The sequence below is a fragment of the Stegodyphus dumicola genome, chromosome 2, assembly GCF_044657685.1.
Source record: "Stegodyphus dumicola isolate Sdum_Otavi_A_Nest chromosome 2, ASM4465768v1".
Classification (NCBI taxonomy): Eukaryota; Metazoa; Arthropoda; class Arachnida; order Araneae; family Eresidae; genus Stegodyphus; species Stegodyphus dumicola.
Genome location: NC_140769.1, coordinates 240,814,414 through 240,841,355, shown reverse-complemented (window position 1 = coordinate 240,841,355; position 26,942 = coordinate 240,814,414). Strand labels below are relative to the sequence as shown.

At 28.2% G+C, this 26,942-nt stretch overlaps 1 protein-coding gene across 1 annotated transcript in view; it reads left to right on the top strand.

Annotated features, from left to right (window-relative positions):
• Positions 1 to 24,148, top strand: part of LOC118197739 (serine/threonine-protein kinase Genghis Khan-like) — a 464,691-nt gene extending 440,543 nt beyond the window's left edge. The window contains exons 42-45 of the mRNA XM_085811939.1: positions 3,031 to 3,145; positions 7,931 to 8,096; positions 12,988 to 13,151; positions 16,495 to 24,148. Coding sequence (XP_085668065.1) covers positions 3,031 to 3,145; positions 7,931 to 8,096; positions 12,988 to 13,151; positions 16,495 to 16,683 — 634 coding nt within the window. The 3' untranslated portion in view covers positions 16,684 to 24,148. The remainder of the gene's footprint in view (positions 1 to 3,030; positions 3,146 to 7,930; positions 8,097 to 12,987; positions 13,152 to 16,494) is intronic.
• Positions 24,149 to 26,942: the final 2,794 nt, after the last annotated feature.

The following is a 26,942-nucleotide window of genomic DNA, read 5'->3' as shown; positions in this document are numbered from 1 at the left end:
AAGATGGTTTCATAATACCTATTTCTTCAGTGCTTGTGGAAATAGAAATAATATCAGTCAGTATTGGTATAAACAAAAACATAACGATCCGGAAAATACTTTCTGTTCATTTAACGATATCAGCTCATATTTGTTAGATTTTGTGCAGGTTCTATGAAAAATTATTTTAAGTTTAATATTTTAATGTATCATCCCAGCATCTTGTTTCTGTATAATAGAATTATAACCAGTTTGTTTATTAAAATAATAAAAACGTAAGGAAAGAGAAGCAAAAACAAAACAAATAAACCAAAAAAAAAATAATAATAATAACTGAATAGCATTTTTGAGCAGGTAGTAAATTCTAGAACTGAGAACTTTTCTAAAAAGAAAGATTTTTAAAAAATCTAAAAAACTGTTAAAAGTATTCTAAGTTAACAGAAAAAAAAGGAGACCTCTTTCTTTGTCTTATTTATTTATTTATTTATTTTTAAAATTTCTCTTATAGTTTAAGAGACAAAGGAATTTTATTACACTTTTATACTTCTTTTTCTTATATAATAGAATTCTAATAATCTACTACAGCTTCATTCACGAATGTCTGTAATCTTGTGCTAATTTTAGATGTAAACAAACAAAATTTCTTTTTCAGAAAATTCAATACGGTACATTTAATGATACTTTTTTTTTTTTTTTTTTTTTTTTTTTTTTTTCTTTTTCTAATTTCATATAGAAAATGTGAAGAATGAAGCTCAAAAGAAAAATTTGTATTGCATTTTTCTATACTAATATTTGAAATTATTTCATTATTATTTATATTCATATTTATTTCATTCTCAAAATAATTCCAAACTCTTAAAATAATTCAGATTTTTTAAACAGTAATCCAAATTTCTAATTATTAATATAGTAATTTTAATAAACCTTCCTAAAAATATTTAAGATCTTACTTTATGAAATCAAACTAGTAAAATTCAAGTTACCATAAAATTTTCGACTGATATCTTCATAAAACAGTGTAACATTTTTTAAATACAATACAGTAAGAAAAAATATCAATTTGTAATGTAAATGTGATTATGGAAAAGTAAAAGTGGAGATAATTTTCTAGCGTATACTTCAAGAAAATTTTCAATCCTGCACAGGTGAAAAGGAACATGACTAATGACAGTAAATGTGCTGCGTATTAACATTCTAATTGTCTGACTTATTGTAATGATGATGATTGGATAGGTAACTGTTAATTATGAGATGTTTATCTGCATCATACTTGTAAATACTTGAAGAGACTTTAATGGGTAGATACAAGGATGACATTCACAGATAGATGTGGGTGAATTTAACATAATTTTATTTCTGACAAAGCACTTCCAGAGACACAATTTCAATCACATATTTTTATTTTTGATACGATATTCACTGCAGCAATTTGTACAACTTATATCTTTTTTAGACAAAAGAGGATAATGGGTTGGGAAGCTACAATAGCAACCAGAAGCAAGGCAAAGTAAAAAAAAAAACGGGGGGGGGGATCCGCAATGCTGGTAATGGTATTTATAGTCAAACGTTCCTTTAATCCACTTGGACAAGAGCTGCTAATCTACAGCATGATTGCATAAACATGAAATGGATTAATTTTCACATGACACACTTTAAATTCCAGGTAGGGGGACATAGCCAAATTAAAATCAGGGATCAGAAGTAAAGTTAGTAATCTTCAGTTTTATATCTTTTTACCATATATATATATCTCTCTATATAAACTGTGACATAGAAATCATTCATTAATATATATACATATTAATGAATAACTTATATATATAAGTAAATAAAATAATTATTAGTAACAAATTGTCTGATACTTGGGCTAAAGCTGCAAAGTAATAAAATAATAATTTATTTTCTAGTAAATTATTGGATATATTATCTCCTTGAAAAAAGTATTTAGGATTCTCTTGAAATGAATTTACTCAGCATATTAAAAAAGGAATTATTAAAATGGAATAATAAAATTGTAATAATTAAAAGCTACAAGCTAAGTGCAACCAACAAACTAAGTAATTATCATCATTAACTGGAAATTACTTGACTTTTCAAGGGGAACAAACTAACTTCTGATCAATTAACAATAATTAATGGATGCAAAAGTGTTTCATCTTTTTCTCAAGTAAGAATCAAGACTGAAATAGCTGTCTAGTAAGTTTGAGTTAAAATGATTCAAATTGCTAATTAATATGGTGCCATTTGCAATGAATCTGAATTTAAGTGGTGTTTTATGGAATTTGGGGAGAGTATAAAGGTTAATAAATCTATTGTACCTTGGATTTATACAGATTTTGAGTTTTTTATGGAATGCTTTAATTCTATTAATTACAGAGATTTCTGTAGTATTTGCTAGCTGGTAAGTATTAGCGTTATGAAATTCTTTGCCAATGATTGTGTTGTAGAATATTTTACAAATAATGCTAAATTTATTATTTGCTTTATGAAGTTTGGTGATGGTAAATTATGGTTTTAAATTTTTGATATTTGAAAGAAGTTAAAACCAATTTAAGTGACTTTTAAACTTTGATAATTTTAGTTTTAATTTGCTGAAGGTGTTCATCTTTCCATTTTAAAAAGGCATTATTTGGCAAATTAAGCTGATAGCTAGCTTTAACGATAAAGTCATTGATACCATTTTCTAAATTTTTGTAGACATACCTTATATTTTACACCATAACTCATGAGTTTTCAAGTTATGCATCTGAAAAGATATCCAAGTTTCCAGATGTGTGTGTTAACTGTTATAAAACAATTATTTAATCAGAAGTCAATATATACATAACAGTTTTATATTCAGTGACTTCTGATTAAATAATTGCTAAAGATGATTTGGTTAGCTATGCGTGTATACATAGTTCATATATTAGTGTAAAAATTAGAAAAGGGAAATGTAAACAAAACTAAGAAAGCCTTTTTTTAAGACAGGTAGTCTTAAAAAGAACTAGTAATTAACTTCAGATTTGTGACTGTATATTTTTATATCATTTATTCTATCTGCAATTTCAGTAATACAACTGAGAGAAGATCTCGCATGATTTCTGCTCCCACAAATTTTAATCATGTTTCCCATATGGGTCCTGGAGAAGGAATTCAGCTCCAGAAACTTATGGATCTCCCCGCAGTATGTAATTTTTTTCTTTCATGCAAAATAATTTCTGTTTCAAACTGTGAAAATTCATAGAGAGACAGTTCTATTTAAAATAATGATAGATGTAAAACAAATTTTGAATTTCTTATATTATAATAAGGAATTAAGCACATTGTTTTTACCATACTTTAAAATTTTAAACTTTATGGTACTTACCATATTTTAAACTGTATGTTAAAAGAAACAGCTTTTGAACCAAATTTTTATATAATAATGTCATAAGTAACTATGGATAGGGGCATATATAGAAATTTTGCTAGTCAGGGAGGGTGCTCCCTGAGCTTGTGGCATCTCCTCAATTTGCCACCATTCTTGATATACAAACAAATAGCTATCAAAAAAATGTCAAAACCTTATTTAGAAAAATAAATTAGTATAATTATTTCTGAAGGAAAACTTTTAATTCCACCGTTTTAAAATTATATTATTGTTTTGTTGTTTTCGGTTCGCAAAACGAACAGTAACAATGCAATGGTCTGTTTGCTTTTGCTGTTATGTAGACAATATAGAAAGATTTCTTAAATGCAAAACATACATTTGTATTTCTTATACACTTCTTTAATGGTTTTTATTTAGGAAAAGCTTCTCACAACTGTCAACACTTATTTCAATTGAGAGGAAAATTAGCAGTAGTATTACAGTATTTGGAACTTTGTACTGGAAATTGTATTTTAGAATAAAGAGGACAGCCTTTCCATGTTTCTATCACCCTAGCAATAATGTAAATTAAGCTCAGAAATACTTTCTTTCTTAATAAGGAATTGTGTCTTAATTAAGGAATTCTTCATTGTTAATCATGATTCAGTTGGTATTTGTAACTTGCGTTGAAAAGTTTGCATGGAGTATAAAAAGGTGTAACAAAAGTATTTACCTGTTGAAAACATGTGGTGATTTCTTTGAATATTTTTTCTTCTCAATTTAATTCCATATAGCAATTTAGAATCTAATTTTTTTTTCACTTGCTTCACCAATCCACCTGACTAATGCCTACAAAAAAGGTTTCGTATGAAAAATGCTGCCCTGAGCAGACCACCCCTTCAGCCCTTCCAGTGGCGTAGAGAGGGGATGCAAGGGGGTGTATGATGCAAGGCGTGCCAAATGGTCTCCAAACAAGATTATCATCATATCACTGTATACTTTTTGAGGGGAGGAGGGTCACCAAAAAGGTATTTTGCCTTATGCTCGCTATTCCACTGAGCCCTCCCCAGCTATGCCATTGACATGGATCATTGTGGAAAAGAAATCTCTTACTATTGAAGAAATGTCATGAGTAGCATTCATGCATCTCCTTTATAGATGTGTGGAATAATATAAAGGATAAAATAGTCTTTAAAATCACAGCAGCTATTGAACACAGTGTTAAATAAAAATTAAAACATGTCAAACCCAAAGTTAAAAATAGGTCAGGAATCATAATCAGGAAGGTTTTTCTGGCTTCATTACAAATGCTCACTTTTGCATATCTATACTTGTTAAAAGGCGTAAGTACATAAGTGCACTGTTGAATGCCAAATGTTTCAGCATTCTTCATATTTTAGTCATATATTCTAGTTTTAATGATTTCTGTGAATATAATTTTAACACATTTTTAGTATGGTTCTGTTTTTAATTAGTGGTAAATATTAATTATTTTTCGATGTTTGAAAGGTATTCGTATTACAACTTTATATGAGGCAATTTATAATTTTTTTACACATTTTTTTTTAAATTAAATTGCTTACATATGTAGATTTTAGAGTGTCTATAATTACACCTCATACTTTCTCAGTTTCGTATTTTATGCAAGCACAAATTTTTCATTTCCATTTTGTGCTATTTTGCATAATCATGAAATCATATTTTCAAAAATTTTGCTAATCTTATTTATTTAATTTAAAAATGGATAAATATATAAAAATGCTGCTTTACATAATATTTCATGTATATTTATTTATTTTAAAGTTATCTTATCTTTATTTCAAGGTTTTATACCTGTATATTTCTTGCATATGTATAGGAAGCATTTGAGACATATTTCAATAACAATCTTTGTAATGTAAGAATAACTCAACTGCTTACTCTCTGCCAAAAATATTTTATAAATGTATATGATATGGAAGAATCAAATATTGTAAGATTAAAAAAATGTTAAATGTATTTAGAAATAGCATTTTCAAATTTTTACACAAAAGTAATTGAGATCAGGAAGGAAGAAGTGAAAACATATGAAATTTTAATTTGAAGCTTAAAGGGAAAACATAGCTAATTTTGTAAATGCACTTGAGTCAATATACACTGGTTATCAGAAATTAAAGAAAAATCACAAAAATCATGATTACTGAAAAAGTTACATGCAGAATTTAATGAAACTTACCCACAATATACAACACATAGTAAGGTATCAAATAGCATAAAAAGAAATTACCAGACAAATATGGCAGTATAGAAATTAGCACATGTATAAAATGAACAAAACGAAGGTGTCAGTTTGCTATAGGAAAAGTACCTTCAATATGGAATATGATCGCCTCTAGAAGCAATATGTGTGATGCTTTCAATTATGCGGTCTATCAGTTCCATAGGAAGTGAGAGTTATTGCTCTTGCAAAGCAGTTGCAAGCGCGACAAGGGTTTGAGGGGGCGGATTGAGAGCAGCTAGACATCTCCCTAAAGCATCCCAAACGTGCTTGATAGGATTCAAGTCCAGGGATCTAGCTGGCCACTCCATGCGCATAATCATCTACGATGCGAGCTCTGTGTGGTCTTGCATTGCCATCCTGTAACAGGAAAGCATCACCTATTGCCCCAGCATATGAGCACACATAAACATCAAGGATGTCATCCCTATAAATCTGAGCATTCACGGTTCCCCTTGGAAAGACATGGAGGTCTGTGCGTCCACCCAAAGAGATGCCACCCCAGACACTGCTCCTTCTGTATGCATCTTTCATGGATGTTTGACGGACGATAACGGGTTCTAGGTTCTCTCCATATCAAATAATGCCTACTATCACTTTCTAGACTAAACCTGGACTCATCCGTAAAGAAAACCACCCTCCATTGATCAGGCGTCCAGTGGACATGTTGTTGTGCCCACTGAAAACGGTCCCTCCTATGGCGTGACATGAGCGGCACACAAATGACTGGTTGCCTCGCATACAGACCACCTTCGTGAAGCTTTCTACGCACAGTTGAATTTGACACGAACCTTCTGGTGGCTGCAGCAAGGGAGGATCTAAGAAGAGTCAGAGCAATGGTTCTATTCCTGCATGCACATAATGTCAAATATCGGTCATTGGCGCTTGTCATAGCAGTTGGCCGTCCTTGGCTGAACCTCCTAGATGCCAAATCTGTGGTTTGAAATTGCCTCCAAAGTCTCTGAACTACAGAAGGACTCACATTTAGCCATCTGGCCACTTCTGTTTGACTTTGTCCTTCCTCTAGTCTCCCAATGGCTCTCCATCACAGTTCTGCAGGAAATTGATGCCTGGAGGTCATTGTTACGAATTGGCTATCTCAGATTTCTGATGTCACTGTCACAGTGAAATATGTGGGCTTGCTCTCAAACATGGACTTTTATGCTCCTCGCAGATGACATATTCCCAAAGCAGCGCTACTAATTTGCATATCACAGTTTTACTCAGCTACTCTTACTTGGCAACATATTCAAATTTTACACGGTTTGGCTTATTTTTTAGGGAGTTATCGCTATTTTTTTTATTTTTCCTTAATTTATGATAACTAGTGTATATCCAGGATAATGTGTTATCATATATTTTATTAAATATTTGAATTTATTTAACTGTTTTCTGTTTTTCTGTATAATGTTACATAATTTTTATTTCTATACTTGTTTGCTTGGTGTATATTATAATATAACACTTTTGCTACGTATTTTTGTTTAATTAAATTATAGCTGCATTTCATGTTTATGTGTTAGTTTCATGTATTAGATTGTAGATCTTTGAATTCTGAACTGATCGATGTTTAAATTGTGAATCTAGCTCACTTAGAGTTATGTGCAGGAAATCCTTTGATGGGCTTTTGTGATAGTTTTGTCACCAATTTGGCAACATATGAAAAGTTTTTAGAAAACACATTTTTAAGCTTTAGAAGCAAAATTTCCTGAAACTTTCAAATGGTCTTGGCGATCCTGTACATACAGCCGTGTATTAGCTGTAGTTCAGTAATTCAGTTTAGAACTGTGTGATTATATAGAGCTCTTACTCGGTGATTATGATTTTAGAGTTTACTGTGCAAATGATATTGGTAGTGTGCAAATGATATATTCCTCACATATTAAGGAGAATTAGCTTTATCTCTGGTTGTCTTCTTGATTTATTTACAGTATTAATTTTGCTGCGAGTTGCTATTTATTTTAATAAAATATCCACTTATTCTTGCTAATTTGCATAGCTACTAAAGAAACCTCTATGGGTAAAACAGGAAGAAAATATAGTTTTTCTTTTAAATGTTTTAAGTCAACATATATACGGGTGATGAATATGTGCAAATGCACACACACATATGCATGTTCATAATGTCAATTTAAAAGTGAAATTGATTTTGCTATGGTGAAAATCTATATTAGTAGGGTTAAAAGATTAGAATAATATTCTTTGTTAGAAACTTTTATTTATGGTAATTTTTTATGATTAAATGAAATTATACAAATGTTAATGATAATTTTTTGTCATAAATATTTTTACACACTCTCTTAAATTAAAATTTAATTTTAAAATTTGTCACAGTGTGCATTTTTATTTCATTTATTTGAAAGGTCAAACCACCAAGTCAACAGTGCCAAACTCCCACCCAAACTCCTACCTCTGTCTCTACACCTGTCTCTTCAGATGAAAGGTCTCAAAGGACTAGAAGTGTACCACAGCCGAAACCTCTTCCACGAGCACTTCAGGATAGCAACAGTAGGAGAACAACTCATAATGGTATCTTTCTTATATTAAACTTTTAAACATGTACATAATTCAGAGTCAGGCTGACAGAAATTGAAACCCGAGTCAAAATTAACACCTTCGCACCAGGTAGTGCAAACGCGCACTTATCGCGGAGGCCAGCAGTGTCTTACGTGAGCGTCTGTCCAGGGCCTGGGGCTTTTTTGCTATTCTATTATATTTTTAAGCCTAAATCCATGAAATTTCCGAAGTATCAATGCATTGTTTAATAATACTCTATAGAGTATGTAAACGGCTTATGCTTTATAGATATTTTTATATATACTTTAATTACCTTATTTCTTGTATAAATGCATATATTCACATTTTATTTTCGTTACTCACCATTTTATGACTTTTAACATTATACATCTGAAAACTAAATATATTACTTAAAATTCTCTTTTCGTATGAAAAATTTTAAAACAGGGATCTACACACAGTCCTACATTACATTCCTTGAACTCGTAATAACTCATTTGCTGTTTTGGAGGATTTTTCCGGGAATGTGAACAAACGAAGCATCGTCGTCTCATTTTCTCTTCAGTCTCTTCTGAACAAAGTTTTGGAAAATATCTTTCAGTTAATCTGAGCGGATTTAATGATTCTGCTGATCTTGGTGTGATTGCAACGGTAAAAAGAGAAAGAATTCACATCTAACAAGATCTAATTATTTTCTAAAACAGAAAGAATTCACGTCTAACAAATTTTCTATTAAAAATATTTATTCGGTCTGTTTCTATTAAAAACAGAAAGTATTCACGTCTAACAAGATCTAATTTAAACCGAAATACCCAACGCTTTAGCGAAAATAAAACTTCTCTACTTACAATAAACAACTACCAAGTGCGAATTTAAAGAGACGTCATAAATCATGCCATTTGGAAACATTTATTTTTCCTTTTGTTTATATAATCAAAAACACGTGTATGCGAGTCATGCTTCTCTCATTTTGAGTAGAAAGTCTAATGTACATGTATCTGAAACCATATGGACATACAGTGTCATCTTGTGGCAGAAATTATAGTTTTTAAAACGTTCCAGGACACTGGCACAAATACGTGACAGTCGGGGCTGAACGGGAAAACGCTCTGGCACACCTGTGTGTCGGCCGGGAAGTGAGTGTGTTTGTTGCTGGCACGTAGACGTGACAGTCGGCGCGAAGGGGTTAAGGCCTCAAAATGCATTTTATCACTTTCACATTAAGTGATTATTAATTTATTATATTTTAATTTTACTTTTACATGAAGCAAGTCCCTCATTTGCCTCATATTTGATGCACTGTATTATAATGTTAAGCATGTGTGTTATAATACATAATGTACATGGGTTAAGATTGATATTACATTTGAACTAGAGATATATAAAATCTTGTATGTAAAGATCATAGTTTGATTTAGAACTTTTTCTTTTCTTAGAATTTGCAAAGATCTTAAAAAAATGTCTAAAAAGAATTCAAAATATATATAGCAATCTTTAAACAATGAAATGGAGAGCTTCAAAGAAAGCATGTCTAAGATTCATGTTTATAATTAATGTTACACTTATTTTAAAATTGGATGAAATTGATGATTGAAATTATATGTAAAAGTTGAATTGAATTGCTCAAGCTCTTGCTGATTTTTCATATTATAAATTCAACAAAATTTAGGAGGCAAAGATTGTTTTATCTTTATCATGTGGGCTGCAATGAATCCTGTGAAACCACAGCTGAACTATTTTAACCCACAACTGATCTATCATTATTTATATGTACAAATATTATTAGTAAATTACAAATTTGCTATATATCTGAAGAATCACTTAAGTGTAGATGGTTGTCTTCAAATTTTGTTAGTCTAAAAAAATTATCACTTGCATTTAAAGCTGTTGTGAATATGGTTTGTTAGTCACAGAAATTGTTTTTATTGATTCAGATGTGTTTTTAAATCTCATAGCTTGATTTTTAATGGTATTTTTTAATGATATTTTTAATGGCATAGATAATATTTGCAGAGAACTTGGCAAGTATATATTTTATGATTCTTAAAAATTATGGTTTTTATTGAATTAAAATTATTGCAGGAGGTAATGCCATGAATGCATCAAAATTAAATTCAGAAACTTCATATTTAGGACATTTATATATAAATTTAACTTTTTATTAGAAAATTAAGCAGTTTAATGTATTAACCATTGTCCATAGGAATCACAAAAATAGTATCATAGTGTATGATAAAACTGTTAAACCTTTTTAGATTAGAAAAATGTACTTTATGAAAATCACCTGTATTATTTATTATTTAAAAAAAAGAAAATGTGAAACAAATTTTAGATTTGAAAGAAACAGATAAATATCTACCCTCTCAAACATCACATATCCTTCATCCTAGGTTATGTAATGTCACACTACACAAAAAAGTAACATTAGAGCACTTTTTAAATTCATAAGCAGATGTACACTTTCTAAGGTAAATAAGAACAATCTTAAAATAATCACTTCTGTATTGTTTTTTTTTATATTGTTCTGCACTTTATTTAGGACCTCCAACTGGAGAATTAAATTTCCTCAAAGCTTTGCATTTCTGTCAATGTCTATAAATTTTATCTAATTCTATTTTTACTATCAGCTATAAATTCATATCTTTTTTAATCTTTTCTCTTTTTACTGTCAATTGGTCATGCTGAATAAAATCAGCATCATTTTATAATATTCAGATCTATGTTCTTATATATATAATATTTTAAGTGTGTAAATGACACTGGTACCTTTAGCAGCTTTCGATATTCCTTGTGTCTGAGGGTTAAGGCATACAGACAAAGATAACAAAACTGAATTTCGATGAATCACTAATCTTTATTTTCATACATATCAAATTATCTTGGTAGACATTTATCCAATCATAGTTAAATACAATAATTTTTATGTACACTGATTTTAAAAGTATAATGTAAGCATCTTAGCGAGGAAAGCAAAGCAGCATGGAGATGTTTGCAGGAAAGAAGTTAAGAAAAGGGATGATGTAGTTGCTCGTGAAGCAGTATTTATACTAAGTAGGTGCATAAGTATAACTAAGCTGCGATTGGTTAATTTTAGGTTGTTATGTAATGTGGAAAGATATCGAATTTGGGAGAACAGATGAACTTAGGGAGGAAAAATAAAATCAAGAATAGTTAATTTTGAGGTCGCCAATCATTTCTTAGAGCAGCCATCATATTTTGTTATATCTCGCCAATCATTTCTTAGAGCAGCCATTGTATTTTGTTATACCTTGCCAATCATTTTTTAGAGCAGCCATCGTATTTTGTTATATCTTACACACACACACGCACACACATATATACATATAATGTGTAATGATTTAAATAGCTAGCCTTGAAGATTTAAAAAACAGTTGTATGTATACTTAATATGAGAGAATGGGAAAGAAAAGATTTCAGACATGACCGCTGATTTGAATATATAATTTTATTTTCATCATAGTGTAAGTTTTTGTATGCATAAACAGACTCACTAGCATCCTTTATGGGTATGACATGCACTCCACAATTTTGTACAGCTTACATCTTCTTAGACTATGGACAAAGTGGAAAGTAAACTCTGCATGGCTAGCAGCAAGGTGAAGCAAGGGAAAAAAAAGAAGGGCGACCAAAAAAGAGCAAGATGAAGCAAAGAGAGCAGCAAAGCAGACAGTGGCCAGCAAAAAGAGTTGAAACAAAAGAGAGCGAAATTGCACAGCAGACTTTTTATCAGATTACATTTTGTGTAAAAATATATTCCTTTCTAATAATAAATTAACAGTAGCCTTTTAGCTCCCCTCTTCATTTTAAAAATAACAAAGCAATAACTTTTCTAACATATAACCTTTACTCCCTGTAATTCTGAAAAAGACTTGTCGTCTTAATCTCTGTTGTGCCCTTATCGATAAAATCTTAACTCAGCATCCAGATATTAACCTGCAATGTGATCCAAAATGTAATCTCAATAAAAAGTGAAAGTCTAAATGATGCACACTTTTGCTCTCTTTTGTTTTGATTCTTCTGCTTGGTCACTGTCTTTGCTTTGTCTTGCTGCTAACTACGCCATTTCCTAAAATGTGATATGCTATATGCAATTGTAGGGTGCATATTGTACCCATGATGATGTGTGAAGAAGAATATGCTTTAATAATTACTTTGTTGTCCAGCAATAAAAATTATGTTCAATTCAGCCACATATGCCTACAAGGTAACTCCTCCATTATGCATCATTCAAACTATGCATTAAAACAACTGCCCAAATATGTTACAGCTATGCTCAGCCATCAAGATAATTATTATTATTATTTTCACACATACACACATATATATAATATCTTCTTTTCAGGAAAACAGACCATGATCTCCTTTGTCCAGCATTCAATTTTTCAGTCTATCAATATTTTGGTAACCCTTCATCATACAAGTTCGTTGCATTTATAATCAGTAATAAAACACAAATAGTATATTCTGTACTTAATAACTCCTATAAATTTCTATACATCTATTTGTTTTATTACATTTTATACTATTAGCTGTGAAAATGAACTAAATATTTGAATAGCATCAAATTTAAATTGAAGCTACATAAGAAACAGTTTAAAATATAACAAAAAAGAGTGAATGGTTTAAATTTATTTTTATTCAAAATAAGTATTAAAATTATAATTTTTTACGTGTACATAATGTTTGATAATGATTAATAATTTTATATTTGTTCTTAAATTATCATTTTTATTTAAAAATGTAATCTGTCAAATAATAATGTTTCTATATAAAAAATATCCCAAATTTTATACATTTATACTTTCTTGAATAATCTATTCAGTTTAATGTATTTTTAATTAATTTTTTATTGAATATTTCTTTTATTCTTTATGTAAAATAGGTTCAGCGTCAAATAAACATCCCTCATTCATGAATCCTTGGAATCAGAGACCACCAGTGAATACTGCATCACCTGATGGTTCTGGTTCAGTGTCTTCACAAGAACATTCTACTCCCAGTGTGCATACAGCTGGATCTACACAAGCACATTCTTCAGGGCATGAAGTAAACATGTTTCTATGTTAAGCATTTTAGTTTCATGTTATTTATATAAATTTTTTCATTAATATTTTATTTAATGTTATTGTTTATTTTTTCTTTGCTAGTTACTAATATTTCCCAATTACACATTTTTGATGAATACTTTCTTTAGTTTCCCGAAATTGAAAGAAGAAAATATTATGTATATGTTATATGTTCATACCTTATAGTTTGATTTGATAGTGAAAATAACTTTTAAATGTTTTAACATCAGAGTGATCATGGGCAATTTGAGACATTGATAAGTTCTACTCTGATATTTGCTCTTTCAGAAAGATATGCAGCATGCTGTTTTTTGATTTTTGCTACAAATATTCTTTCATAATTGTAAAGTCAGAGTACTGCTCTTTTTCTCACCTGAAAATGAATTCTTTTGCTTTATTTGTGAAATAAATGTTTACTTATTTAGGCTGATATGCAATTTATTTCAAGGAGAAATTCAAATCACTTTTTGTATAATATATATTCTTTTATGATTTCTAGTTTTTCTGTATGCCTTTGCATAAAAAAATTTAATGTGAAAATTTGATAATACAGTCTAATATCTCATAGAAGAATTTATAATTAAAAATTTCAAAAACTAAAAAAGATGTAAACCTCATAAACATTGAAAAAAACAAATGATTTTATACCAGTTATTTAACATTCTCATGTTAAAAAACATCTTTTTATTAGCCACAATAAAGCTGAAAATATTCATAAAAATATTACTTGAATATGTTATAAATTAAATATGTTTTAATATTATTTTAAAAAGTAAAATCAAAATTTAAAGAAATACATTTAATGTTTTTAAATCAATTTATTTATTGATAAAAAAACCAATTAAATTTGAAAGATAAATTGAAGATTTTATGCTTTACTGAATGGCAACATTCTGAGAATTGTCTTATACAGTGGTACTTCAACATACGAGTTTAATTCGTTCCGTAACCTTGCTCGTGTGTCAAATTGCTCGTATCTCAAAGCATTTTTTCCCATTGACATTAATTGAAATGCCATTAATCCGTTCCAGCTCCCAAAACACCACCTCAGTTGTTTTTGTTAAGTGTTTTTGAATAAGAAAAATGTATTTACAAGAAGAAACATTTATTTATAAATAACAAATACATATTCTATAAAAACATAGTTAGGCAAGTTTTGCTGAAGAACAGCGATGCATGACCAGTTGCAACTTTTTCAAGGTGATTTTTATCCACGAACTCTACAACTTTCTTTCACATTCTTAAGATCTCCTTTATAACTCTTGTAGGGATAACCTCCTCCATCGCTGGCTCCTCTTCAAAACTAATTTTTCGTTCAACCACCGTAAGCTGCTGGCTGCGAATGTAGATCGTGTAACTCCTTGGTTGTCAGCCCCTGAGACTGTTCCTCGACGAGTTCGTTCGCATCTCTCTCATCCACCTCCAGACCCATGGATTTTCCCAGAGAAACAATCTCCTCCACCACTGACACTTCGGGCTCCAATCCTTCGAAGGCCCTTTCAGCTACAGCCTCGGGCCACAGCTTCTTCCATGCAGAGATAAAGGTCTTCATTGTAACACCAAGCCAGGCCTGATCAATAATTCTTAGGCATATCACGATGTTAAAGTGGTCCTTCCAGAACTCCTATCTCAAATCTTGCTCTCATCTCAAAGCAAAATATCGCTCACTTGGCGGCTCGTATCTCAAAACACTCATATATCGAGGTACCACTGTATAAAGATATATGAGAGATAAATTTTAAAAAAATTTTGTCTTGTATAGGAGCAACACATGTTGAAGGCTGCTTCTAGATTCTTTGTTTTGTTCATTTGTCAGCTTCTGAGATATGATTGTATCTGCAGATCTTGTTTTGCCAAGATGTGATTTTACACATATTTCCCCCCTCTTCCTTTCTTAATTTTTAAAGGAAGATGTGGAATTTGTTCTTATGCTACATCCTTACTTTTGCTCACATTTTGTTTAATAATATGGAAGATCTGCTGTCTCACATATTTCACCTTTTGCACTGGAGACACACAGACCTTCAGATAAAAATCTGAGAATGTTTACAACTTAAAACATAATGAATTAAGGTTATAAAAATAGATAGGGGGGATACAATTTTGAAATCTTGCACTATTGTTAAATTTGTCAGTAGAGCTTTGTTTTTTGATGAGAGTGCCACCCAGATGGTATAGTGGTTATGGCAGCCGACTGCGATGCTAAAGGGCCCCGGGTTCAAATCCTACAGAAAGCATGGTTATATTTTTATGTTTCTTCATAGGAGGCAAAGTTGGCCCACCTTTTGAGTGCCTCCATAATAAAGTGACCATCGCCTCTGGCCTTAGTAGTGGCCAACGTCTGTGGATGGTTTGGGCCTGCCATTGGGAAAAAAAAATTATGATGAGAGGTTTTTCACTGTGTATATTATTGTTATATTTAAAATATTACTTAGATGGTATTTCTTAGGAAATCTCCAGGTATAAGTTTTTTGTAATCCAAAGCAATTAATCTGTAAATTTGAGCCCACACAAATCTATTCATTTAAGTGAAGTCAGTTATCATATTCACTTTCTCCATATAATAAATCCAGTTTTAGAATTTCTGTCCACATATCTGTCTATAATAAACACTGTAATATTTCAAATGACTATTTTAAATAAAACTGTAGTTGCTGTTATAGAATCTGTAATCCTGATATTCATTAAATCCACAGAATAATTATTTAAAATAAAGTGTAATAAAGATTTCATAAGATTCAAAGAATTCACATAAAAAATTAGAAATTCATGAAGCATTTCTAGATAATGCTGTAAATTATGCCTGATGTACAGCATTATTTTATATAAAATAAGTTTGGTAGAATTATTACTACAATAAAGTGCATCTTATATTACACAGTTTTTTGATAAGAATTTCATATTTTTTCTCCAAAACGCAGAGAATCAATTGTATATCTTTGCGTCATTTAAAAAATTGTCTTGTTCAAAATATAAAGTAGTGCTCAATTTATGAATTTCAAGCCTAAGTCTTGAATAGTTGTATAAGTTTTATATATAATTTTTAAAGTCTTTTATAATATACAATTTTTATGCATGTTTCAGATTTTTTTATCCCTTTATGATTACTTAAGACAAGGAATTGCACTTTTCTGTTTTCATACTCATTAAAAAAATTTTTGTAGAAAATGATAAGTCTATTGCTATGTCTAAAATAATGATTTGCAATAAACCTTGAAAATAAATTTGATGGTATTTCCCAGTTATATTTTTCAAAGTAATTCTTTTTTAATCTTGTTCAAATATGATTATTGTGTAAGGTACAAATTTGTTCTATATTTTAGGAGCAACATGAACAGTCAAGTCCTCGTCATTCAATAGCATCCAATACTAGTTCAAATGTGAGTTATCCTCCAAGTCCTCGTGAAAGGAGGACCACTGCTCCAGCAGCCACATCTGTACCACTTCTGCCTCTACATGCACCCAATGCAGATGATCATGGAGGATCCTCCAGTTATGAATCTCAAAGCTAGGACTTTAACAGTTTTGTGAGATATTTTATGCTTGTTAAAGCCACAGATAAGGAATATAAGCTCTCTGTTAATCATTAACCCCTTGATAATGCTTAAGGCTACCTTAAAGTCCTTTAAATCATGATCCAAAATGTTTTCAAACACACAAATTGCACTATTGTCACTTGCATTAATTTCTGATCTGATGTTTTATTTATTTATATTTCTAATATTCTCATTATCATTCATAATATTTTATTATTAGACATTTATATACAAATACACCCATGTCCTCATAGAGTATGGCTACTTTTTATTTTTATATTGAATAAATGTGAATAATGAATAAGTCATCACATCATGTCTTTTATAGCTATGTTTAGTATGTGGGAAGCATGATAAATATTATCTAAATAAGAGGAAGAAATGTATGTAAAAGTGAAAGAAATGTGTATCTTTATCCTTTGAGATACATGTTATTTAAAAAAAAGTAAAAATCAAATGGCACCATACATTTACATCTTAGGACAGTTAATGTTGATAATTATATTATTAGTTTTTTATCATTAATTATATTTATTTTAAAAAAAGGAGGGAAAATTGTTTAAAAAAATCTCAGATGAACATGGATTTTTCTGTAATAATATTTTTTTGAGAGCACTTTGCCTAGAAGAACTATTAATTTCATTTTGGCATTTTGCATTGGTTCACTATAAAAAGCTGAATCACTTTTCAGATTGTTGCCACCAAATATTAGAGCCCTGCATTATATTTAAAGAGATTAAATAAAGAAAAATCTGCATGAATATATGTATTTTTCTCACACTGTGAGAAAACTATGGTACATAGAGACACTAAAATTCTGAATAACATAGTCCTCCACTCAAATGTGGCCATCTGGAAGCCCGAATTTGTTTTTATTACCTATTTCATAATTTGTAAAACTTATCAAATAATTATAATGAATTTTTGATTAAAAAAACTGAAAGATTTCAAAACATTCCATTGATATTAACATCAGTTGCATCTTCAAGCAGAGATATTTTATACATGAGGCTCTTTTTTTTTTTTTTTTTTTTTTTTTTTTGTGATATTGCTATTGAATTTAATTTTATAGTTTAAGGGCGAAGAACATGATATTTAATAAATAAGGGTAGCACACAAAACGTTAAAAAAACTCCACTTTGGGCATATTATAAAATCTGAAGGCTTTCAGATTTTTTTTTTAGCCTTACCTGGAACTAAAGTTAGTCTGAAGTCTGATTCTTTTTATTGACCAGGGTAATAAAATTAATAATAAATACAATTGTTTTTAAAAATTTCATTATCCATTTAGAAAATTTTGCTTTAGAACATAATAAATTTCTTTGATAATCATGTAATTAATTTCATATTTCAATAATAATCATACACCTTTTTTAAATAATTCAGAAAGTGTAATTCAAATTAATTTAAAATAAAATTTTGCTTTCATCATTTTATGCATTTTATTGTAATTGTGATAATTATAGTTGTTAACCATTACCAGGAACTCTTCTCATGAGGATGGGTGTATTTAACATGAGTTCCTATTGATATGTAATGATGCATTCTATGACTTTTATTTAACATCAATATTTGAAGATACAAATTATTCTACTGTGATTCATTCAAGGGGTTAAAACATAATTCTTCAAAATTTCTACTTCTAAGTGTTTAAAAAAACCCAGGAGTTAATATATCCAAAAAGCATTTTGCACAAGATATGTGCATATGTTGTGAGATGTATAAAGTTATACGCTTAGGAATAAATGTTAAAGTGTCATTTTTGCTTGGAAAATATCAACTTGTTTAGCCAAGAATGGGCTTCCTGTACCATAACAGACACATTTTTAAATGTCAGAATGTTAGATATAGTAAAAAAGAGAAAAAAATTGATTGTCTGAAGAACTGATATTCTTTTGTAAACTAGAGCGAAATCATAGCTGATATAAAACATACTGATGTATACATTTTCAATATTCCAAGAGTTTGAAAAATGAACACAAAGAAAATATAAAATGAATGTGAGATTCAATTTGATTTTCTACTCCTGGGTATATGCATATATGTGCGTGTAATAACAAAAGAAAAATATTTTGTTGCAATCATATATTCTATATAATCTTAAGTTGTTACATAATTTTTAAATATTATATAATACTTTGTAGTAAAATTAAGAAATTTTTCCATGATTAAAAAATCAGTAGAAAGATATTTTATGATAACTATTATGTTATAAAAGTCCTTATGCATCCAGTATTTTGCTTATTAAAGTACTGAGTTGTAAATTTAAATAATTTGCATCAACATATTTTTTGTTTAATTTTGAATGTTTTGTACCAACATTATTTAAGCATATCACAACAGATTTATTTAAAAGAAACTGAAAGTTTGTGGGTGTAACTGAATACATTTTTCAATGCTGTAAGTTTAAATTATATTAAAAAAGGTATTGCTGAAACTATGACTAAAAGGATTTTGACATTGTTACTTATCAGAAGTACCATAATTTGGTACTTATGAGACTAAGTATTATTTACTATTATAAAAATATTTGTAGATTTATAATTATTTATTGTTTTTTAAATGTTTTTAGAATTTTTTAATTTTATATTATTTATAAATATTTATATAGTTTGACTCAAATGTTTTGATAACTTATTTTTGTATATAGTGTAGTTTAATATTTCTTTTTTAAATAATTCTGTAAATAATAGTTTTTTCTGTTTTTTTCCCCAGTACAATAGTAATATCTTCCTTTGTACATATAACAACTTTCAAACATGTTTCTTATCCCTTTTTATATACTTATGCAAATTCAGTTTTACTTTTATTAGCTTTAATAAATTTAATTTCAGGATTTATTTATTAAATAGAAGGAATATAATTGAAAAGTTGGTCTTAAATTCACATCAAGACATACATTAACTATCAAATTATCCTTTTTTGTGTTATTATCTGAAATAATATGTAACCAGGAATCTTTCCATAAGTATTATCATATTTAACGTATTCCATAAAAAAATAACGATATTAATAACATTAGCTTATTTATATTACATTATTTATAATAACAGTGCCTGGATAAATATTGCACAACCATAATTAATTCCTAAAATTGGAACTCGTGAATAATTCATGAATTTATTACTACAAATAAGATAACACAAAAGTCTTACATTTCCAGACTAGTATATTCAAGAGCAATACTTTCACCAGAATCTCATACATATATTTCTATTGGTTTCATAATTGTTTTACATTTAATGTACATTATATTTCCATGTAATCAATATTTTATTCAAAGAAATCAATTCACATTGTTAAATTTTATTTTACTTTTCTTAGCATCTCAAGAATGGTAATCTAACATAAAATAAGAAACTAGTTCCAAATGTTAAAAAAAAAAAAAAAAAAAAAAAAAAAAAAAAAATTGTTTATAAAATATGACAATATGACAAAATTTTATTATAAAAATGTACAACAACTGGAGATTACATTCATTTCAGCTATATTAACTATTTAAATATTACCTTTTTGCTTTAGTAAAATCTATAATCATGTAATAAAACTTTGAAAGCTTGCCACCACTTTAGAAGGTACTACCTATACTCAAAACTAATATACTCAGACCTGTTTTCATTCTGCATAAATATGTTAAGCTATTTTAATTAATTGACAAAAGCTAATTTAAAAATTATTGTAGTTAAGTAATTGAATATAAAAAATTTTCATCTCTCACTATGCTCTTTTAAAAAATTATTTTTGAAAATACCATGAACACATCAAATATGATTTAAAAACTCGTTCATAAGTTAATCGTTCATTCATTTTTTTTTGTCTTATAATGTAATGGAAATTAAAATAGATTTTTTAAAAAATTTTTATGATGTAGAATAAAATTCTTAAAAAAGTTCTATTTTCAGATCACATTCTAAGTATTTACATTGGAAAATAATTTATATGTATTCATCACACATAGTGCATCTACACTCTTTACATTTTACTGTATATAGTAAAACATAAAGAGAGCAATATGTGAAATAATTAGTTTCATCATAAATATTTTATATTTATGCATATAGTATATAAAATAAAATATTTACGATTAAACTAATTATTTCATTCTCCAATATTAATACTTTGTATAACTCAATATTGTTTTCAGAATTTTTTCCCTGTATACAATAAAATGTAATGGCATTTATAATTTCTAAATTTAAAATGAACAGAATGTGAATTAGTTAAGCTGTATTAATTAATTAATTTTAAAAGATCTTGATAAAGAAAAGCTTAAGTTTATATGTAATTACAATTTAAGGAAGTTTTTTAACTTTTTATGTTTCCTTTCATATTTATTTATCATTCATTTCTTTGTTTAACTATAATGTCTTGTACTCTATTTTTTATTCCTTTTTTAACCTACCTTTAAAAAAAATCTGCAATAATCAACTAAGTTTATTACGTATGGTATTTAGAATTTTTTTAAATTTAGATCTGCTAGAGTAGACAAAAATTTTTGAGTTACTATAAATATGTATGATAACATTTTAAAATTTGGAAACATGTCTATTTCTTTATGGATTAATAGCCTTATGCTGCTTTAAGGATTCAGCAAAGCTGAATGATTATTTTGATCTTATATTGTTGAATAAATACGCTGCATGGAAAATTTAGAAAATAAATTTAACATCTAAATAATAACCCAACTGCTAAAATATGAAAAATTAATTATGTGTATTTGTTAAATTTATTTAACTGCAATAGCTATAAAAAATTAGACATCACTATTGAGGATATTATACACAGTCTTTTAAAAACTAAACATTGCAGTACTTCAAATATTAATTAAGACTTTCTAAGAATTTCTTCTTCCTTTTTTTTTACTTGCACATATAACTATTTCTTTTCTTTTCTCTCTCTCTTTTTTTTTTTTTTTTTTTTGTTTGTTTAATTTGTTTTTCTATTTTCTCCCTGTTTCAAAATTCTGAAATTTTGCAGTAAGCAATTTTGAGTTAAAAGTTATTTATATGTTCGTTAAGGATATGTTTTAACTAATAAGCTTTTTGTAAAAATGAAATAATGGGACCAATATCATCAACATTAGAACTTAACAGGTGTTTTTAATTTATACAGGTAATAAATATTTCTGTGGATGCAATATAATTTTTTTATAGTGTAATTTTTTATTTGTAAATTCTTAGCTGTTTCAACATTTACATTCTTCGATTTATTCTATGAAGCGAGCATGCTCCATAGTTTAGAAAGCATTTTGTATTTTGATATTTCTTGAATTGTGTCTTGCCTAGTTTCTTGTTTTGTCTATTTGATTTTATTATATTATAGAATTTGCAACTGGATTTATTGTACTGGCATTACAACAATACCAAATTCTGGCAATCTCACTTTAGTTGTTTATCATTCTACATTAATATTTCCTATTGCACTATTGAAAGATTTGATTGAAAAATGGGTTTTCCTGCAATTTGTTTCAATTAAAATGATTAATTATTTCTTTAAGAATAACTATCTGAGAACCAGTACATAAAACATTTTATGATCAATGTAAAAAGACTAATGGCAAGATTAAAATTAACCAGATTCTACAAAGCTAGATGAGAAGATTGAAAGTAAATTTTCATATGGAAGCAGTTTGAATCTTTTGCATTAACTTTTGTTTAAATTTTAATTTATTGGCATTATGAAAGAAAGCTTTTCTTATGCTTATTTACTTTCTATGCTTTGTCAGCTATTAAAACATGTCACTACCTTAAAAGAAACTGAAATGCAAGCATTTAATTATGCAATTTTTATTACATGCCAAATAAATCCGTGTTTCTCATAGATTTAATATAATAGTACTGCAAATTTGGGTAATATTATATGCGACAAGATTCTACTGTAAATCTTGTGTTACAGTTTCTGTCATTACTTTGTATTTTATGTACAGTTCTATAACATAATTTATATATATATATATATATATATATATCCAAAAAGTGTACAGTACTAGATAAAATTATCTGTGAAATAATTATGAATTATTAAAATTGTGTGAGTTTTAAACTTCGCATGATAATGAGTTTCATGCAGTATATTTATGCTATTATAATTGTTACAACTCAATGCATGATCAGCAAGTATTAAATATCTAAAAATTGAAAACAAAATAAAATGTTAACTGATAAATCACTGTTGCATGTAAATTAAATGCAAATTTTAATATGTACAGTATTAATGTTGATTAGATTAACTAATAACTATAAAATCAAATTTTGTCCCTGACAATCTGTTACATTCTAAATATTTTTCTAAATAATGCTATTCTTTCCTTTAATAAATTTTAAATAATGTAAGCAATAAAGTTCCAATTTGCTTTCAATTTTAAGAAAATGCTAGTTATGCATTGTCTGAAATTATGATGTAAAAATATAATAAATCTTATGCAATATTCCTGCATCATAGGAATAACTGATCGAACCGTCTTTCAGAATAATCATCTTTTAAAATTATTATACCTAACTACAGATAAATAAAATACTATAAATGTGATTGTTACATTAAAATACTAATTGTTATTAAATATGAAAAAATTTTTAATTGCCAAATTTTATAAATTTATTATTAAATTTAAAATGAAATCAAGTCCAAATAATATTATACTAAAAATGATAAAAATATTTATAATTATTTTAATTCAGGAAATATTTTAAGTTTCTTTATCAATTCTAATTCCTTAAAAAAATCCGTTGTAAGCATTTATATAATTATTCACTGCTTTAAAAATCAAATGTTTTGCACTCGCATAGAGTGAGGAAATATGAAAATATACACTCAGTTTTGTATAATTATTGCAAATTACTATAGAGTACTTCCAAGGATAAAATTTAAAAAATATATATTTATTTTTTACAAATGATATGAAAAATAATTCTTTGTGTCACTTGCACTAAAATACTAGAAATAAATCTAACTTCTTAAATCACAGTATTCAGAACAATGTCTTTTTTACGTTGTTCTGAGTTGTTTATAAAGAATATTAGTAATAATCTGCATAAAAATTTACTAAATGTCAAACTAATATTAAATAGAACCAAGATGTTTCATATAGTTTTTAATTTATTCATTCAAATGTTTATTATTATTTTTAAAATTTCCATATATATTCACTAAACGTGTGAACCTCATGTTTAATGCAAAGATAATGAATGTAAATGACAAGTTTATTAAGCTCTCACTGATATGGATACTTTGAATTGTACAGTATTAATGAGCTTTTTAAAATGTAATTATTATTTTGTATCTTTGCTATTTACCTTATGTTTATAAACATATGAGATAGAAATTTTTCTTGTACTTTGATGTTAACAATATCTGTAAAAAAGAATGTCAGATTCGTTTGTTGCATGTCAAAGGAAATGCAGAAGAAGAAATGTAATTACATATAAAATATTTCAAAAAAAGGTTTTGTGTCTGAGATTTTAACACAGATTTAATCATAGTAACATAACATTCCAGATACCAATTTCTTAAATGTCTTCAAATAAATCTTCAAGTTCAAAGAACATACAATCTGCCTTGTGTTATGAATGTGAAAGATCCAGAATCACATTCAGCTAACACTACTTTTATATTGTCAAAACTTGTGTGATTGACAAAACAGAAACATTTTTTACCTGTGGCTAATGCAGGTAATTTGAAAACATGATGGTTTATATTTTCTGAAATACGGATTCTAGAATTATACTTACTCTTTTGTGTAGTATAATAGAAAATTTTGGAAAGCAGTTTCAATGTGGTGGGTTGGTATAGGGGGTGGAGGTTATGCAAAAACAAAATCTAGCAATTTGTAAGAAAAATTTCACTTGGCCAAAATATTCATGATGTCTTAAAGAGCTAAAATCAAAAGGTTCCCATAATGCAAATATATATATAGATATTCCAGAATGAAATTACTAACATTTTAGTAAATGTTCAATATCTGTTACAGACTTCAAGACCTTTACACAAAATTAAAAAGTAGCTACAAAGTGCAGAATGTTGTTTAGATCATTAATAGTTTATGCTAGCAAATAATACTCATTGTTAAATTTTATACTTAGCTCCTTGCAAATGAATATTTAACACATCTTTGTGTTTTCTCATGGTAAGATTACTTAAACAAAACTTATTCTTGCAATATTTCAGGTTGTTTCCAATGCGTACGACACTTTTTTTTTTTTTTTTTTTTTGGAGGGATAGAGATTTACTAAATTATAATTTTTTTATTATTACATTATTTTTTCTTCTAGGATTATTCTTTTTATCTCCCCCCTCTTCCCCAGAGCAACTACAAGAATGTGGGTCGCAATACTTAAAAAGTTTAGAGAACTACTGTCGTAAATTATTATAATCTGCCTTCTGTTTTACGAATATTTCATATTTTTTGCTAAAACTATTTCTTTCTATCAGTTTTGTGAAGTAAATATGTGTCACATCAGGTGACAAGAATTCATTACAAAATTAGTGTTTTCACATCGATAATAACCTCATAATGCACAAAATTGAGGTTGATTTTAATTTTTCTCTTAAGTGATACATAAAAACAATATAAATTTTGAATCAACTGTAGATTTAAATGAATCATAGTAGAGGCTGTTTAAAAAAGGTGATTGTAGGCTTTGAGTGATTGCATTCAAAACCTGAGTTACCTGAGAATTAACATAAAAAACTAATTAAAGTTTAAAGAACTATAAAATAAATAACCACTAACAGCTTGGTACTAGACAAGGGGTGCACAATTCAAATCTGTGAAGAGCCATTTAAGAAATGTTGAAATTGGTGAGAACTTTAAAACAAATATTTTATTGGTAACTCTTACTATTATACTTAAGCAATACCAACCAAAGATACACACTTCATATTAACTACATATAAAACATAATCAAAAACTTGAAAAATGATGTACTATTTTGATTCTGACTTGTAATATAAATATTAATATTTACACAATTGCAAATAATGATTCACAAGTTTATGTCATTTAAGAAATAGAAAAGAGAATTTGTTTGTGGTAAACAAGCACGATTCAAAATGTAAATGAGAAAATTAAAATTCTATCATCCTATTTTAATTATATAATCAGATGGTACCAAATAATTTTAACTTACTTTCACAACTTCGATGACAGAAGAAGAAGCTCTTGAATCATGTTGAAATGAAACTTGAAAAGCAAGAAACCATGTTTTGTGAGTAGCACTACCTTGGCTCACTTATCATTCTTTGGCAGCTAAAAGAATCCTTCTTTTTAGCCCAGAGGGGCTATTAATTTTGTTTTGGCATTTTGCATTGAAAACTTTAAATGTCGGTTCACTTTTCAAACTATTACAGTCCTGTATTATATTTAAAGAAAATTAATAATGAAGAATCTGTATAAATGTATGTATGTTTCTCGCATTGTGATAAAATGACAGTACCTAAAGCCATCAAATTTTGAATAATGTAATCCTCCTGTGAATATGGGCATCTGGAAGCCCAAAGTTGGAATTTGTTTCATTATCTATTTCATATTTTGTAAACTAACGAATTTTTGATTAACAAACTCAATGATTTCAAAGCGAGCAATGACAACACTGTACGGGGAAAAAACACATTTTTATATCCAGCATGCGAGACTGTGTATTGGAAATTCTAAAGATATGCCCATTTAAAAATTAATTTGCAATATTGGTGTCGAACTGCATCTTATGGTTTAAGTGCGAATAACATATTTAATAAATAAAGGTAACTCATAAAACGTTAAAAAAAAAGCTCTTTAGGTGTAATGTAAAATTTGAAGGCTTTCTTTTTTTTTTTTTTTTAAGAGGGCTCTTTTTTGCTTATATAAACTGCATATTCAGTTATGTGCAATTACATAACAATCCAACTTTTGTGAAAACAGCAAAATTTTGCTACAATTTAAAACTAAATTATGTAAAAGTACTGTAAAATTGAAAAAAAAAAAAAAAAATTTTTTTTTGTTAAGTAAAACTGGAGAAATTTTGTAAGACATTTACAATAGGATTTTATCCTTGCAACAAAACCGATTTTTTTTCTTTTAAATAAAAATTTTGTTCAAAACAAACAAAATGTACATGTTTTATAGTGTTAATCAATTCCTTTTTCTGTGTGCAAGCTACATTATTAAAATATCAGTGACAGGCCATAGAAAATTACCCAGAGGGCTATATGTAGTGCACCCCTGTACTAGATCATTTCAATTATGTTCAAAGCATTACAAA